At 43.2% G+C, this 13,652-nt stretch overlaps 1 protein-coding gene across 17 annotated transcripts in view; it reads left to right on the top strand.

Moving 5' to 3' along the window:
- Positions 1-13,652, top strand: part of PXK (PX domain containing serine/threonine kinase like) — a 92,990-nt gene that overhangs the window by 38,928 nt on the left and 40,410 nt on the right. For all 17 annotated transcript variants that reach the window (XR_004029733.1, XM_003257235.4, XM_012497281.2 and 14 more), the window contains exon 4: positions 9,129-9,315. Coding sequence is in view for 16 of the 17 variants with exons in the window: in XM_003257235.4 (XP_003257283.2) it covers positions 9,129-9,315 (187 nt within the window). In the remaining variant the exon portion in view is untranslated. The remainder of the gene's footprint in view (positions 1-9,128; positions 9,316-13,652) is intronic.

The following is a 13,652-nucleotide window of genomic DNA, read 5'->3' as shown; positions in this document are numbered from 1 at the left end:
TGCAGATCATTAAGATCTGATGTTGGAAGTAAGGAGTGATGAACAGATTGAGGTTGAAAGTTTTTCACCAGGCATGGTGGCTCACGCCTGTAAGCCCAGCACTTTGGGAGGCCGAGGCGGGTGGATCACGAGGTCAGGAGATCGAGACCATCCTGGCTAACATGGTGAAACCCTGTCTTTACTAAAAATACAAAAAATTAGCAGGGTGTGGTGGCCGGCGCCTGTAGTCCTAGCTACTCGGGAGGCTGACGCAGGAGAATGGCGTGAACCCAGGAGGTGGAGCTTGCAGTGAGCCGAGATCCCACACTGCACTCCAGCCTGGGCGACAGAGCGAGACTCTGTCTCAAAAAAAAAAAAAAAAGAAAGTTTTCTCTCCAGATAAAAGCTAGTCTTCTTGAAACTGTAATATAGTTTGTCATATAATTTTGGGCTCTAAATCCCAATTTGGGAATCATTCCCTGCATTCCATTTTCTTTCTTTTTTTTTGTTTTGTTTTGAGACAGTATCACTCTGTTGTCCAGGCTGGAGTGCAGTGAGCCGAGATCATGCTCACTGCAACCTCCACCTCCCGGGTTCAAACGATTCTCCTGCCTCAGCCTCCCAAGTTGCTGGAATTACAGGCGCCCACCATCATGCCTGGCTAATTTTTTTGTATCTTCAGTAGAGATGGGGGTTTCATCATGTTGGCCAGGTTGGTCTCAAACTCCTGACCTCAGGTGATCCACCCACCTTGGCCTCCCAAAATGCTGGGACTACAGGTGTGAGCCATGGTGGCTGGGCTCCCCTTTCCATTTTCACTCTGCAATTGTGCATGGAACTCTGGGGACTCCTCTGCTGGCTGCCTTGTTCTCTTCTCCTTCTATAAGGAACTCAAGAAGGGAATCCATAGGGCATGTTAAAGAGGAAGGTAGTGAAAGTGAGATGATGAGGCATCCTGGCTTGAAGTCATCAGTGTGGAGGTGTCTAGGAAATCAGTGGCTTAGAGACTTTATTATTCCATGTGTAGTATTTTTTTCCCTCCCTTCTGATTAGCCATTGGAGTTCTAAATTTTCTATTCTGTAATTGGTAAGCAGTTTAGAAATTCTAGGAGAAAGCTGAAAGAGAAAGTAAGTGTCTCTTGAATAATCTTAAGAGACGGGGTTTTAAAATAACACATATGTTGCATAGTCTGAGTACCTTTAGGAATTTTTTTTTTGTGAGATCTTAAACTTAGGGCAGGAAAACCACTTCCGGTCTGTCTGACATAGCAGGGACATTATAATTGCAGCTGTTAGCAAAAGAGCTCTTTGTTTCACCTGACAGTTTGAAAGAACTGATGGGATGTCTGGGCAGAGCAATACATTTAAAAAAGTGAAATGAAGCTTGACAAAATGGATTGGTTGAAGCTTGGAAGCCACAAAGTTCAAAACAGATACTTTATGAAATTCATTCTCACATCCCCACAATGAAAGAAAAGGAGCCAGAATATTGGGATTTGAATCCAATTATGTCAGATGTGACTCCTTTCTGAGTGATGTGGACTCAGCTGGGGCTGCTGCTATGTGGTAGTGCAGGCAAATCTGTTGATACTAGGTAATGGTATTTTAAAAATCCTTGATCCATATACAATCAGTTTGATAAACAAAAGCAATTTTCTTTCTTTAATTGAAAAAAAAGTAGTAAATGAACACTGTAAACATTTCACAGTAGAGAAATAAAAATTAATGAACCAACCCACTCCTAGAAATGGTTATTGTTAAGCAGTTGGTGTGAGTTCTCCCAGACATTTTTTCTGTGCCTGTGTAACCATATCCCGGGCTAAGACAGCAGGTTCTCAGATAACACTGTTTTGTTCAACATTGTTTGGTTGTAATGTTGATGAGAAAAAAATAAATCTATCCACGACCAAGGCCACTGTGTGAATGGAGTTTGCACGTTCTGTCCATGTCTACGTGGATTTTCTCTGGGTACTCCAGTTTCTTCCCATGTCCCAAAGACGTACAGGTTAGGTGAACCGGCATGTCTGCATAGTCCCCATGTGAGTGTGGGTGTGTGTGAGTGCACCCTGACATGGGATGGGCTCTGGCCACCTGAGACCCTAAACTGGAAACATGGCGTAAATAATTATCTTGTTAAGTTGGTAAAATCTCACCAATGCTAAGCATTATAATTGCTTAAGTAATTTTCCATTTCTTCTGGATTATTTAATTACATTTTAATATCTATATAATTGCTTTAAGTAATGAATGTTAAGTGCAAAAATACACCAAGTTAACAACAGCTACCCTCCCAAATAATAATTCTCTTGTTTTTATTAATCTTTCTTAAATTATATATAGGTAATATTTATTTCATTGTTTATTATTAGACATGTTTTAAGTCTTTAGAAGTTTGCTGATGTTTTTTGACCAGAAATATGCTGTAGGAAGTTAATTCTTGTTTATATAAATTAGCCTGGCTGGGCGTGGTGGCTCACACCTGTAATTCCAGCACTTTGGGAGGCTGAGGTGGGTGAGTCATTTGAGATCAGGAGTTTGAGACCAGCCTGGCCAACATGGTGAAACCCCATCTCTACTAAAAATACAAAAATTAGCCAGGCATGTTGGCGGGCACCTATAATCCCAGTTACTTGGGAGGCTGAGGCCGGAGAATTGTTTGAACCCAGGAGGCAGAGGTTGCAGTGAGCCGAGATTGTGTCATTGCACTCCAGCCTGGGTGACAAGAGCGAAACTCTGTCTAAAAATAAATAAATAAAATTAATTAATTAATTAGCCTATGGTAAAATTAGTCTTGTTGGCAGGCCGGGCGCGGTGGCTCACGCTTGTAATCCCAGCACTTTGGGAGGCCGAGGCGGGCGGATCACGAGGTAAGGAGATCAAGACCATGGTGAAACCCCGTCTGTGCTAAAAATACAAAAAAAAAATTAGCCGGGCGTGGTGGCGGGCGCCTGTAGTCCCAGCTACTCGGAGAGGCTGAGGCAGGAGAATGGCGTGAACCCGGGAGGCGGAGCTGGCAGTGAGCCGAGATTGCGCCACTGCACTCCAGCCTGGGCGACAGAGCAAGACTCCATCTCAAAAAAAAAAAAAAAAAATTAGTCTTGTTATTCATTTTGCTTAAAGTCCCAGTTTGTAAGAACCTATAGACAACATTAAGTGATAACTTAGCATACACACACATAAATGAGATGATCTTCTGCAACTTCATAAAGTAGTTTCAGGAAAGATACATCAGTTGTGTTTTGGGTAATATATTACCCTTTATTTATTATTTATTTATTTATTTATTTTTGAGACAGAGTCTCACTCCATTACCCAGGCTGGAGTGCAGTGGTGCCATCGTGGCTCACTGCAACCTCTGCCTCCTGGGTTCAAGCGATTCTTGTGCCTCAACCTCTTGAGGAGCTGAAATTACAGTTGTGTACCACCATGCCTGACTAGTTTTTGTATTTTTAGTAGAGATGGGGTTTTGCTATGTTGGTTAGGCTGGTATCTAACTCCTGACCCCAGGTAATCCACTTGCCTTGGTCTCCCAAAGTGCTGGGAGTACAGGCATGAGCCACTGTGCCCAGCCTACCCTTGATTTAATTCATTATGTCCTTGAACCAAAAAATAAAGTGATTAGCTTGGATGTGCAATAGCTAAGTGATGTACTTTCTTCATATGTATGCATTTTATTCAGCTAAAAAAGAAACTGCTATTAGATAAAGCCTAACTGTATAAATGAGGCAAATGATGTGAAATTTGATTATCTTATTTGGAAATGAATTATGCTGTGATAGAAAATTTACTCTGTGTATGCTCTGACATATTTTCGTAATTATATTTGAGAAATTGGCAATTTAGAATTATCTGCCAACCTTTTCATTTTTTCCAGTATCAAGTTTAAGGTCTTCATTTGGCTGCATCATTGTTGTTTGAAAAATACAGAATGGAACAATCTTAGTTAGGTTTCCCCAATTTAATGGTTTAGATTACATCCTTTTCTGAATTCAAGATGCCCTTCTCTTTAGACCTTACCCTTGATCAATACACATGCCACTGGACTGCTCTAATATAAGCACAAGTCTAGAATAGTACTACTCTTTGAAAGTGACTTTGCTCATTAAATTAAAATGCTGATCTCATGCTTTGCTTTTTATGTTTAAAAAATAAACTCACAGTCCCAGCTACTCGAGAGGCAGGCTGAGGTGGGAGGATTACTTGCAACCAGGAGTTCAAGTGCATAGTGAGACCTATCTCTTTCTTAAAAAAAAAAAAAAAAGAAAAGACTAAAAGTTTTAAATAATGTGGAAAATGATAGTAGATTGAGTACCTGTATTTACTTTTCCTCCCTCCCCAAATCAGTCTAGAATAGCAGTGGATTGTTTATATACACAAACACACTCTGAAGGACAAACAGAACAGGAGAAGAAAAAACCACAATAAAACACTTTAAGCTGAAAATCCAGTGGGTGAGAGCTAACTGATTAAGCAAATGTAGGAAGGCAGAATTCTGAGATGGGAAGCAGATAATCTCATTGGGTCTCAATTTACATCACAGAACCCGTGGAAGGTTCCAGCATTGGCAGTACCAGGTGCTGCCCCCAGAGTGGGGTGAAGGTCAAGGAGTTGCATGTCTGTTTAAGAAGCAGTCAGATCCCCCAATCTCCCATGTCCGTACAACTTATGCCTGCCCTCCTCCCTCTAGCAAAAAACCGTAAGTTTATTTTCTGGAGAGAGTCAAACAGTCTTTAGGCTGGGAAATGCAGGCACATTTGAAAACATGTACATAATATATATGAGGACCCCACTCCCTCCCTAGCTTCCTTCTTTGTCTCAACTCCCAGAATTCTGGCAGTCAGGCTTCAGACTTTTCAGGCAGGGTATTAGAAGATTGTTTTAGGGGAATCTGTCCAGCCTAAGAGGAAAGAACTAAAGGTTTGTCCAGTAAAACAGCTGCATAGGGTCATCTGATAAAATAAAGCCCACAGTAGATAAACCCCAGGGCACTCACCCAGAGGTTCCAGTCAACTTTTGGTGCTCCACTCTTGAATATGGGCTGATAACCAAGGGTCACCAGACTCCTACAGGACTCATTTTTGTTTCTTATTTAAATGTTTTCATTGGATTTGGACTTCATTTTTCTTCTCCTTCTTCTTTTTTTTTTTTTTTTTTTGTGACAGAGTTTCGCACTTGTTGCCCAGGCTGGAGTGCAATGGTGTGATCTCGGCTCACTGCAACCTCTGCCTCCCGGGTTCAAGTGATTCTCCTGCCTCAGCCTCCCAAGTAGCTGGGATTACAGGCATGCATCACCACACTCAGCTAATTTTTTGTATTTTTAGTAGAGACGGTGTTTCTCCTTGTTGGTAAGGCTGGTCTCAAACTCCCGACCTCAGGTGATCCACCTGCCTCGGCCTCCCAAAGTGCTGGGATTACAGGCGTGAGGCACCGCGCCTATCCGGACTTCATTTTTTTAAGGAGTATGTAGACATAACTAGTCTGATCAGATACTAGCTTATATATTTTGGTGGCCCTTTATTGTTATTAGTAGTAGTAGTATTTGAGACAGAGTCTTGCTCTGTCGCCCAGGCTGGAGGGCAGTGGTGCAATCTTGGCTCACTGCAGCCTCCGCCTCCTGGGTTCAAGCAATTGTCCTGCCTCAGCCTCCTGAGTAGCTGGAATTACAGGTGCCCACCACCTTTCCTGCCTAATTTTTGTATGTTTAGTAGAGACGGGGTTTCACCATGTTGCCCAGGCTGGTTTTGAACTCCTGACCTCAGGTGATCCACCCACCTCAGCCTCCCATAGTGCTGGAATTACAGGCGTGAGCCACTGCTCCCGGTAGCCCTTTATTTTTATACCTAAGAACTAGTTTACTTTTTCTCCGTGTTCAATACTTAGCTTTGGTAAAAATTTGCCACGTTCTTCCTCATCTGTTTTTGAAGTGTTAGAGTTTCACCTGCTTGGTGTAAGTTGCCCTTTAATTGTCTTCCTGTGGATATGTTTTGTAGGACTCTCTGCTTTTCCTAAATTTCACTGCTCACATCCCACAACATTATCTTCCCGTAATTCTGGCAAAAAGGAGACCTGGGATACCTCTGACGTGTCGCCCTTAAATCCCAGTTCCTGTTCATACCTGACTCCCACCAAGAAAGACTTTTAACACGAAAGTGACCAAAACAAATAGGAAAAAAAGGAACCATCAGGAAGCAGAAGGTATGCAGTGAGAAGAATGCTTTAGACACTTGAGAAAGTTTGTCTTTTGTCTTCTCAGAGAGATAAGAAATGGTATTACATTCAGGGTGCTATTAAGGAAGAAAAAGAATAGAAAAGAATACTTACAAATAAAAAGTAACAGTAGACATCTATTTAGAAGGGCTAAAAGATAAAGGAAATACTCTTTAAAAAAAAGAAAAGCAAAATACAAAAATTAGTCGGGCATGGTGGTGCACATCTGTAGTCCCAGCTACAGGTGTGCACCACTTGTACAGGCTGAGGTGATAGGATTGCTTGAGCTCAGGAGGTTGAGGCTACAGTGAGCGGTGATCATGCCACTGCACTCCAGCCTGGGTGACAGGGTGAGAACCTGTCTCAAAAACAAAACAAAACAAAACAAAAAGAGCAGAAAATTAAAAAGATAAAATTACAGGAGCAGTCCAGGAAGTCCAACATTGAAAAAATAGGAGTTTCAGTAAAAGAAAGCAGAAGGCATGGAGGGGAAGAAATAATGACCTAACAATACAATAAAATGCCAAAGAACTTGAGATTAGTTTTTAGTTTGAAAGGACTGAGTGCTCAGCATGAGGGATGAAAACAGACACATGAAAGTCACAAACTGAGGTCACAGAGAAGATCCTGAAAGCTTATGGGAAAACAACAACAAAAAATGGATCAAGAATCATTATGGTTAGCTGTGTGTGGTGGCGTGCACCTGTAGTCCCAGCTACTTCTGAGGCTGGGGTGACAGGATCTCTTGAGCTCAGGAATTCGAGGTGACAGCGGGCTGTGATCACGCCACCACACACAGCTAAGTGTTTGCCTGAGTGACAAAGCAAGACCCTATCTCTTAAAAAAAAAAAGGCATCAATATGCTCGAACCTTTAACAGCAGCACTATAAACTAGAAGACAACCAAATATTTATTTAAAATTCTGAAGAAAGGCTGGGTGCAGTGGCTCATGCCTGTAATCCCAATACTTTGAGAGGCCGAGGCAGGCAGATCACTTGATGTCAGGAGTTCGAGACCAGCCTGGCCAACAGGGTAAAACCCCATCTCTACTAAAAACACAAAAATTAGCCGGGTGCAGTGGCACATGCCTGTAATCCCAGCTGCTTGGAGGCTGAGGCAGGAGAACTGCTTGAACCCGGGAGGCGGAGTTTGCAGTGAGCTAAGATTGCGTCACTGCACTCCAGCCTGGGTGACAGAGCGAGACTCTGTCTCAAAGTAAGTAAGTAAATAAGTAAATAAAGAAATAAATAAAAATAAAATTCTGAAGAAAATGTATTCCCAACTTAAAATTCCACATCAACACTAGCTATAAATCAAGTATAAGGGGAGGATAAAGACATCCTTATATATGCAAGGTTTCAAAAAAATGTATCTCTTGCTCTCCTTTTTAACGCCAACAGAGGGCCAGGTGCGGTGGCTCACGCCTGTAATCCCAGCACTTTGGGAGACTGAGGCGGGTGGATCATGAGGTCAGGAGATCGAGACCATCCTGGCTAACACGGTGAAACCCCGTCTCTACTAAAAATACAAAAAAATTAGCCGGGTGTTGTGGTGGGCGCCTGTAGTCCCAGCTACTTGGGGGACTGAGGCAGGAGAATGGCGTGAACCTGGGAGGCAGAGTTTGCAGTGAGCCGAGATCGCGCCACTGCACTCCAGCCTAGGCGATAGTGCAAGACTCCATCTCAAAAAAAAAAAAAAAAAAACCAACAGAGGGTACACTGTACCAAAAACAAGGGAATTATGTACAAAAAGGAAGGTAGGGGATACAAAATGGGATTTAGTACAACAAAAGCAAAAACATCTCTAGGATAAGGATGAAAGGAGGTCCCAGGATGCCAGCTTTGCAGCAGTGTAGGGACCGCCAGTCCTGCTTGGAGTAGGTTGTTGGACTCTGGAAGGTACCCTTCAAAAGATAAAACTGACGCAGCTGTGCATCTGAGTGTGTTGAGAGAAGGCTTGGATGGAGACTTTCAAGTTGAATAGAAAACCAAAAAAAAAAAAAAAAAGACTACAAGTTGCTGTAAAGGAAAAGTAAGTATGGCTCTAGCTCAGTTGTGAATATTATTTACTTAAGGTAAATGTGAATATTGTACCAAATAAAATTATAATATAATGATGTCAGGAGGATTAGGGACAGGATGTGTGTGAGATGAGGTCAGGATTGTGAAAGAGAACTTAATCCTCATCTTCCATAATGGGAAATCTACAGATAATGCCTAAAAATGAAAAATCAAGCCATGACAGTATGAGCATTCCCCATTGTCAAAAGATCAGCTGAGAGACTCGAATGTGGCTATCTTAGAGGAGCAGAGAATGGTTATGTCACCTGGTAGGGGTGAGGGGTGTCATGGGACTGCCAGTAATAATTTAAGAAAGTGAGTTACTCTTGAAATTATGTTTTTATGTAACTTTAGTAAAAATAAAAGCACATTAAAAAAATAAAGTTTTAAAATTACTATGCTTGGCCAGGTGTGGTAGCTCATACCTGTAATCCCAGCACTTTGGGAGGCCGAAGCTGGTGGATCACTTGAGGTCAGGAGTTTGAGATCAGCCTGGCCAACATGGTAAAACCCTGTCTCTCCTAAAAAATACAAAAATTAGCTGGGCGTGGTGTCACATGCCTGTAGTCCCAGCTACTCAGGAGGCTGAGGCAGGAGAATCTTTTGAAGCCAGGAGGTGGAGGTTTCATTGAGCCAAGATCACACCACTGCACTCCAGCCTGGGTGACATAGTGAGACTGCATGTCAAAAATAAAATAAAATATGCTTAATACAGTATTTTATCAATTCTAAATGCAGTTTTTCACAATTTTTATATCACTGAAATTAGGATGCATCTAAAATCTACGTTGTCTTAGGTTTAATGAAATATGATAGGTCAAGATTTTTGTATTGATTCTTATTTGTGGATGACATGAGTGTAACTTTTTTTTTTTTTTTAAGATTGCAGGCCTAAGTCTACCTCTTCCTCCCAAAAAATTGATTGGTAACATGGACCGTGAATTCATAGCTGAAAGGCAGAAAGGTCTTCAGAACTATCTCAACGTGATCACCACAAATCATATCTTGTCTAACTGTGAGCTGGTTAAGAAGTTTTTAGATCCAAACAACTATTCCGCAAACTACACTGGTAAGCGAAGGAATCTGTGAGCTATGGTCACATGGCTAAAGAGGCACTGTCCCTTGGTGGAATTAACGTATGTGGGAGAAACGTTTTCTCAAAATGGGGATGTATACACATTTGTTATAGCATATTATGAATTTACTAAGATTTTCTTGATTGTAGTTTACTGTAGATGTATAAGAAGAAAATAATTTACTTCCAAAATGTTTGTAAAGTCTGCACAGAAAAATATGGAAGAGAAATTATTGTATATATACTTATACTCTTGCCTTTATTGTCTTCCCTGACAGAACAGAGTGTAAGTAATCTACAATAGGCCAGACGCGGTGGCTCACGCCTGTAATCCCAGCACTTTGGGAGGCCAAGGCGGGTGGATCACCTGAGGTCAGGAGTTCGAGTCCAGCCTGGCCAACATGGTGAAACCCTGTCTCTACTAAAAATACAAAAATTAGCCAGGCATGGTGGCACATGCCTGTAATCCTAGCTACTCGGGAGCTTGAGGCAGGATAATCGCTTGAACCCGGGAGGTGGAGATTGCAGTGAGCCGAGACAGCACCACTGCACTCTAGCCTAGGCAACAGAGCAAGACTCTGTCTTTTTTTTTTTTTTTTTTTTTTTGAGACGGAGTCTCGCTCTGTCCCCCAGGCTGGAGTGCAGTGGCGCGATCTTGGCTCACTGCAAGCTCCACCTCCCGGGTTCACGCCATTCTCCTGCCTCAGCCTCCCGAGTAGCCGGGACTACAGGCGCCCGCCAACACACCCGGCTAATTTTTTGTATTTTTAGTAGAGACAGGGTTTCACCGTGTTAGCCAGGATGGTCTCGATCTCCTGACCTCGTGATCCGCCCGCCTCGGCCTCCCAAAGTGCTGGGATTACAGGCTTGAGCCACCACGCCCGGCCAAGACTCTGTCTTAAAAAAAAAATAATAATAATAATAATTAATCCACAATAACGCATACAGTAATTTTTTATATTACTTTTGACCTCTAATCAACACCTTGTACATACAATAATCTTAATCTGATTTGTATTTGGCTCTGTTTTTGTATTTACGATATGTTGTGTGTTTCTGTTTTTTCTGGGAATTTACTTTAAACACAGCAGTGATTCAGAAGGGTCCTTTCTGTGTCTTCCTGTTTGCTCCCTGAGACCTACTCAGTGCAAAGCATAGGAAGTCATTCTCTTCCAAATCTTTCCTGGATCAGGGCAGCCGCCAAGGTACTGTGGCTGAAAGGGCTTCTCTTCCAGTACGGATTACACTCAAAGCTGGCATCCATAACCTAAGCCTGATGTCAGCAGAATGAGAAACTAAATATTTAATACATTCTGGTGTCACTTTGAAAAGAACAGTAGAAACCATTGTTTCACCTGATTTGTTAAAGAGAAACCATGCTTTAGAGACTTTCTAAGTGGAACTATGGATATTGTTACTTTACTTGCTAAGAGAATACACCATATCAGATAATTGAGTCCTTAAAACACTGCTTTTGAAGTAATTAGAGAGAGGCACTTTTATTCCTATTTCACTTTTATTTATTTATTCATACCCATTCATTCACCAAAATATTCCTATTTCAGAGAGGGGAAACAGATGTCTACTTGGCAGGCACCAAGTTTTTCTCCATAGTAAAATCACCTGGGGAGCGTTAAAAAAATTTCTCATGCCCAGGCTGCGTGCATGCTGATTAAATCGGAGTCTCTGTGGGTGGAGCTTGTAGTCTGTAAAGCTTCCCAAGTGATTCCAATATGGAGCCAAGTTTGAAAACCACAGCCCTTGAGGCTTGTAACTCACAGTGTGGTTCTCTGACCAGCAGCATTGGCATCACTGGGAGCTTGTCGAAGGTGCAGAATTCAGTCCTCATCCCAGACTTCCTGAATCAAGATTGATTTTAACAAGGTCCCCAGGTGATTTGCATGCACATTAAAGCGTGAGAAGCTTCCCGCTATGATGAACCTGCCATTTCCTAACCGAAGTGCTCTGCAGGGCTAAGGAAAATGCCTTTCTAGAGTGTAACCAAGAGAAGGAAAGTTTATTTCAAACTCACACTTACAGTAAGTTACCAAATGGAGCATTGAGTTGTTACAAGGATTCCATTCCTGCCTCCACTTGTTTTTTTGTTCACGGAAGAGAAAAGATACCACAGATAGGAATGGGGCTCTAGGGACAGCTTGAATTCTGTCAAAGTAGCATCTTTTGTGGCTTTCATTTCTCAATGTTTCACCTTGATTGTTCCCAAAATTGTCAGACAGCAGGCCATCTGGACTGACTTGTCAAATCAGCCCTAACCCAGGCCCACTCAGTGGTTTATCTCCCTCATTCCCTGCGAGTGCCTGCTAATGTTCTCCTGAGGGTAAGCTTCAAGGTGTAGTGCACGTGTAATGATGCCATTTATTCAACAAATGTGATGTGTGCTGGGTGTTGGGGATGCAGGCACAAATAAATGTGTTCCTTGCTCTCAGGGAGCTGGCACCAGAAGTACATTGAGTCTCGTGGGGTCAGAGCTAAAAGGGATCTTAGAGCAGATGTATCATGTCTAACCCTCTCTTTTCATAAATGAGTTCAACTAAGGCCCCCAGAAAGGGAGGGCCCTAGCCAGGATTGTACATTTGTGTGACTTTAGTCTGGTCTGAGTGTTTAAGTTAAAATGCTCTGTGGCTTCTAGAAGGTTGTCTATTCTGACAGTTGTCGGTTCTCTGCTTTTTTCTGTACCTGCCCCACATGCTGTTGTCGTCTTTGATCTCCACTCCCCCTCCCCACCCCCAGGCCTCCAGCATGGTAGAGGGTCAGGAGTCCAAAGCAGATGTGGGCAGGGATATAAAAAGACCACCAGAAACTCCTGCCAGAACCTGTGCTGGCCGCTATTCAGCGGGCACAATCCTGGAATGAAACAATAGGTGATGGATGCTGTTTTCAGAGAGATGTTGATTTATTTCCCCCTTTGAATGAAATTTCAGAGTTTGTCTAGCCTCAAGGCTGACGTACCAGCCACCTCAGGAAAAGGAAGCATAGGCCACCACCTCCATGCCAGCTTGACAGGACCATTCCCGAGATTCACAGCATGGCCCACAGAACATACCCTGCATGACCCTCACTTTGTGGCACTTCTCTAAGCAGGGCCGCTTTCCCTGTTTGTTTTTTGAGCAAGGGTCTCACTCTGTTGCCCAGGCTGGAGCGCAGTGGCGCTATCCCAGCTCTGTGCAGCCATGACCTTCTGGGTTCAAGTGATCCTTGTGCCCCAGCCTCCTGAGTGGCTGGGATTACAAGTGCATACCACCATGCCCAGCTAATTTTTTAATTGTATGTAGAGAGGGGGTTTCGCTTTGTTGACTAGGCTGGTCTCAAACTCTTGAGCTCAAATGATCTGCCCACCTCAGCCTCCCGAAGTGCTGGGATTACAGGCATGAGCCACTGTGCCTGGCCCACTTTTCCCTTTTAATGTGGGTAATGTCTCCACCTCTTCTCATTTTCCACATGGTCTGCAGTCACCACCCAGCTTCATTTCAGCAGGATTTGAGTTCTGTGTTCAAGTGGTGGCCAGAATCAGCAGAGCACTTTTCCTGGTCCTCACTCTGATGGAGGGTGAGGGTGCCTTGTTGGAGGGGGACTGTGATGGCATTCTGCTCCCAGGGGATGGCTAACCAGGAGCTCTCAGGACATTGGCAGCTTCCTTCTCTCTTCCCTGGGTCCCCAGCCTGGGGCTGCTGGGCCTTTCTTTCTTTTCCAGGTTTTCTCCAGAAGAGCCAATCCTCAGAAAGGAAATGTAGACCCTTGGTCTTCTGTGAGGGAGTTGTGAGGTGTTCATTTGAATTAGAAAGTCTAATTGAGGGCCAGCTGTTGTGCAGGGAAAACAGGTATCTCCTGGTCCTGAGAAGTTTGTGTTGAGAATCTATCTCACATATATATCCCCCTTACTTTTTTTTTTTTTTTTTTGAGATGGAATCTCACTCTGTTGGCCAGGCTGGAGTGCTGTAGCGTGGTCTTGGCTCACTGCAACCTCAGCCCCCCAGTTCAAGTGATTCTCCTGCCTCAGCCTCCTGAGTAACTGGGATTACAGGCACCTGCCACGACGCCAAGCTAATTTTTTTGTATTTTTAGTAGAGATGGGGTTTCACCATGTTGGCCAGGCTGGTCTTGAACTCCTGACCTCGTGCTAACGCCCACCTTGGCCTCCCAAAGCGCTGGGATTACAGGCATGAGCCACTGCGCCTGACCTACAATATTCATCTTTTTAACAAGGTACTTCTATAATTTAAAAGCCTCACTGCACTGTAGCCATCTTACTGCCTCAGTCCTTATACCCTCTTGGAGTAAGGGGTTTTTTTTGTTTGTTTTTTTTGAGACGG

Source organism: Nomascus leucogenys, chromosome 4 (assembly GCF_006542625.1).
Source record: "Nomascus leucogenys isolate Asia chromosome 4, Asia_NLE_v1, whole genome shotgun sequence".
Classification (NCBI taxonomy): domain Eukaryota; kingdom Metazoa; phylum Chordata; class Mammalia; order Primates; family Hylobatidae; genus Nomascus; species Nomascus leucogenys.
This window is presented reverse-complemented; position numbering and strand designations above follow the sequence as displayed.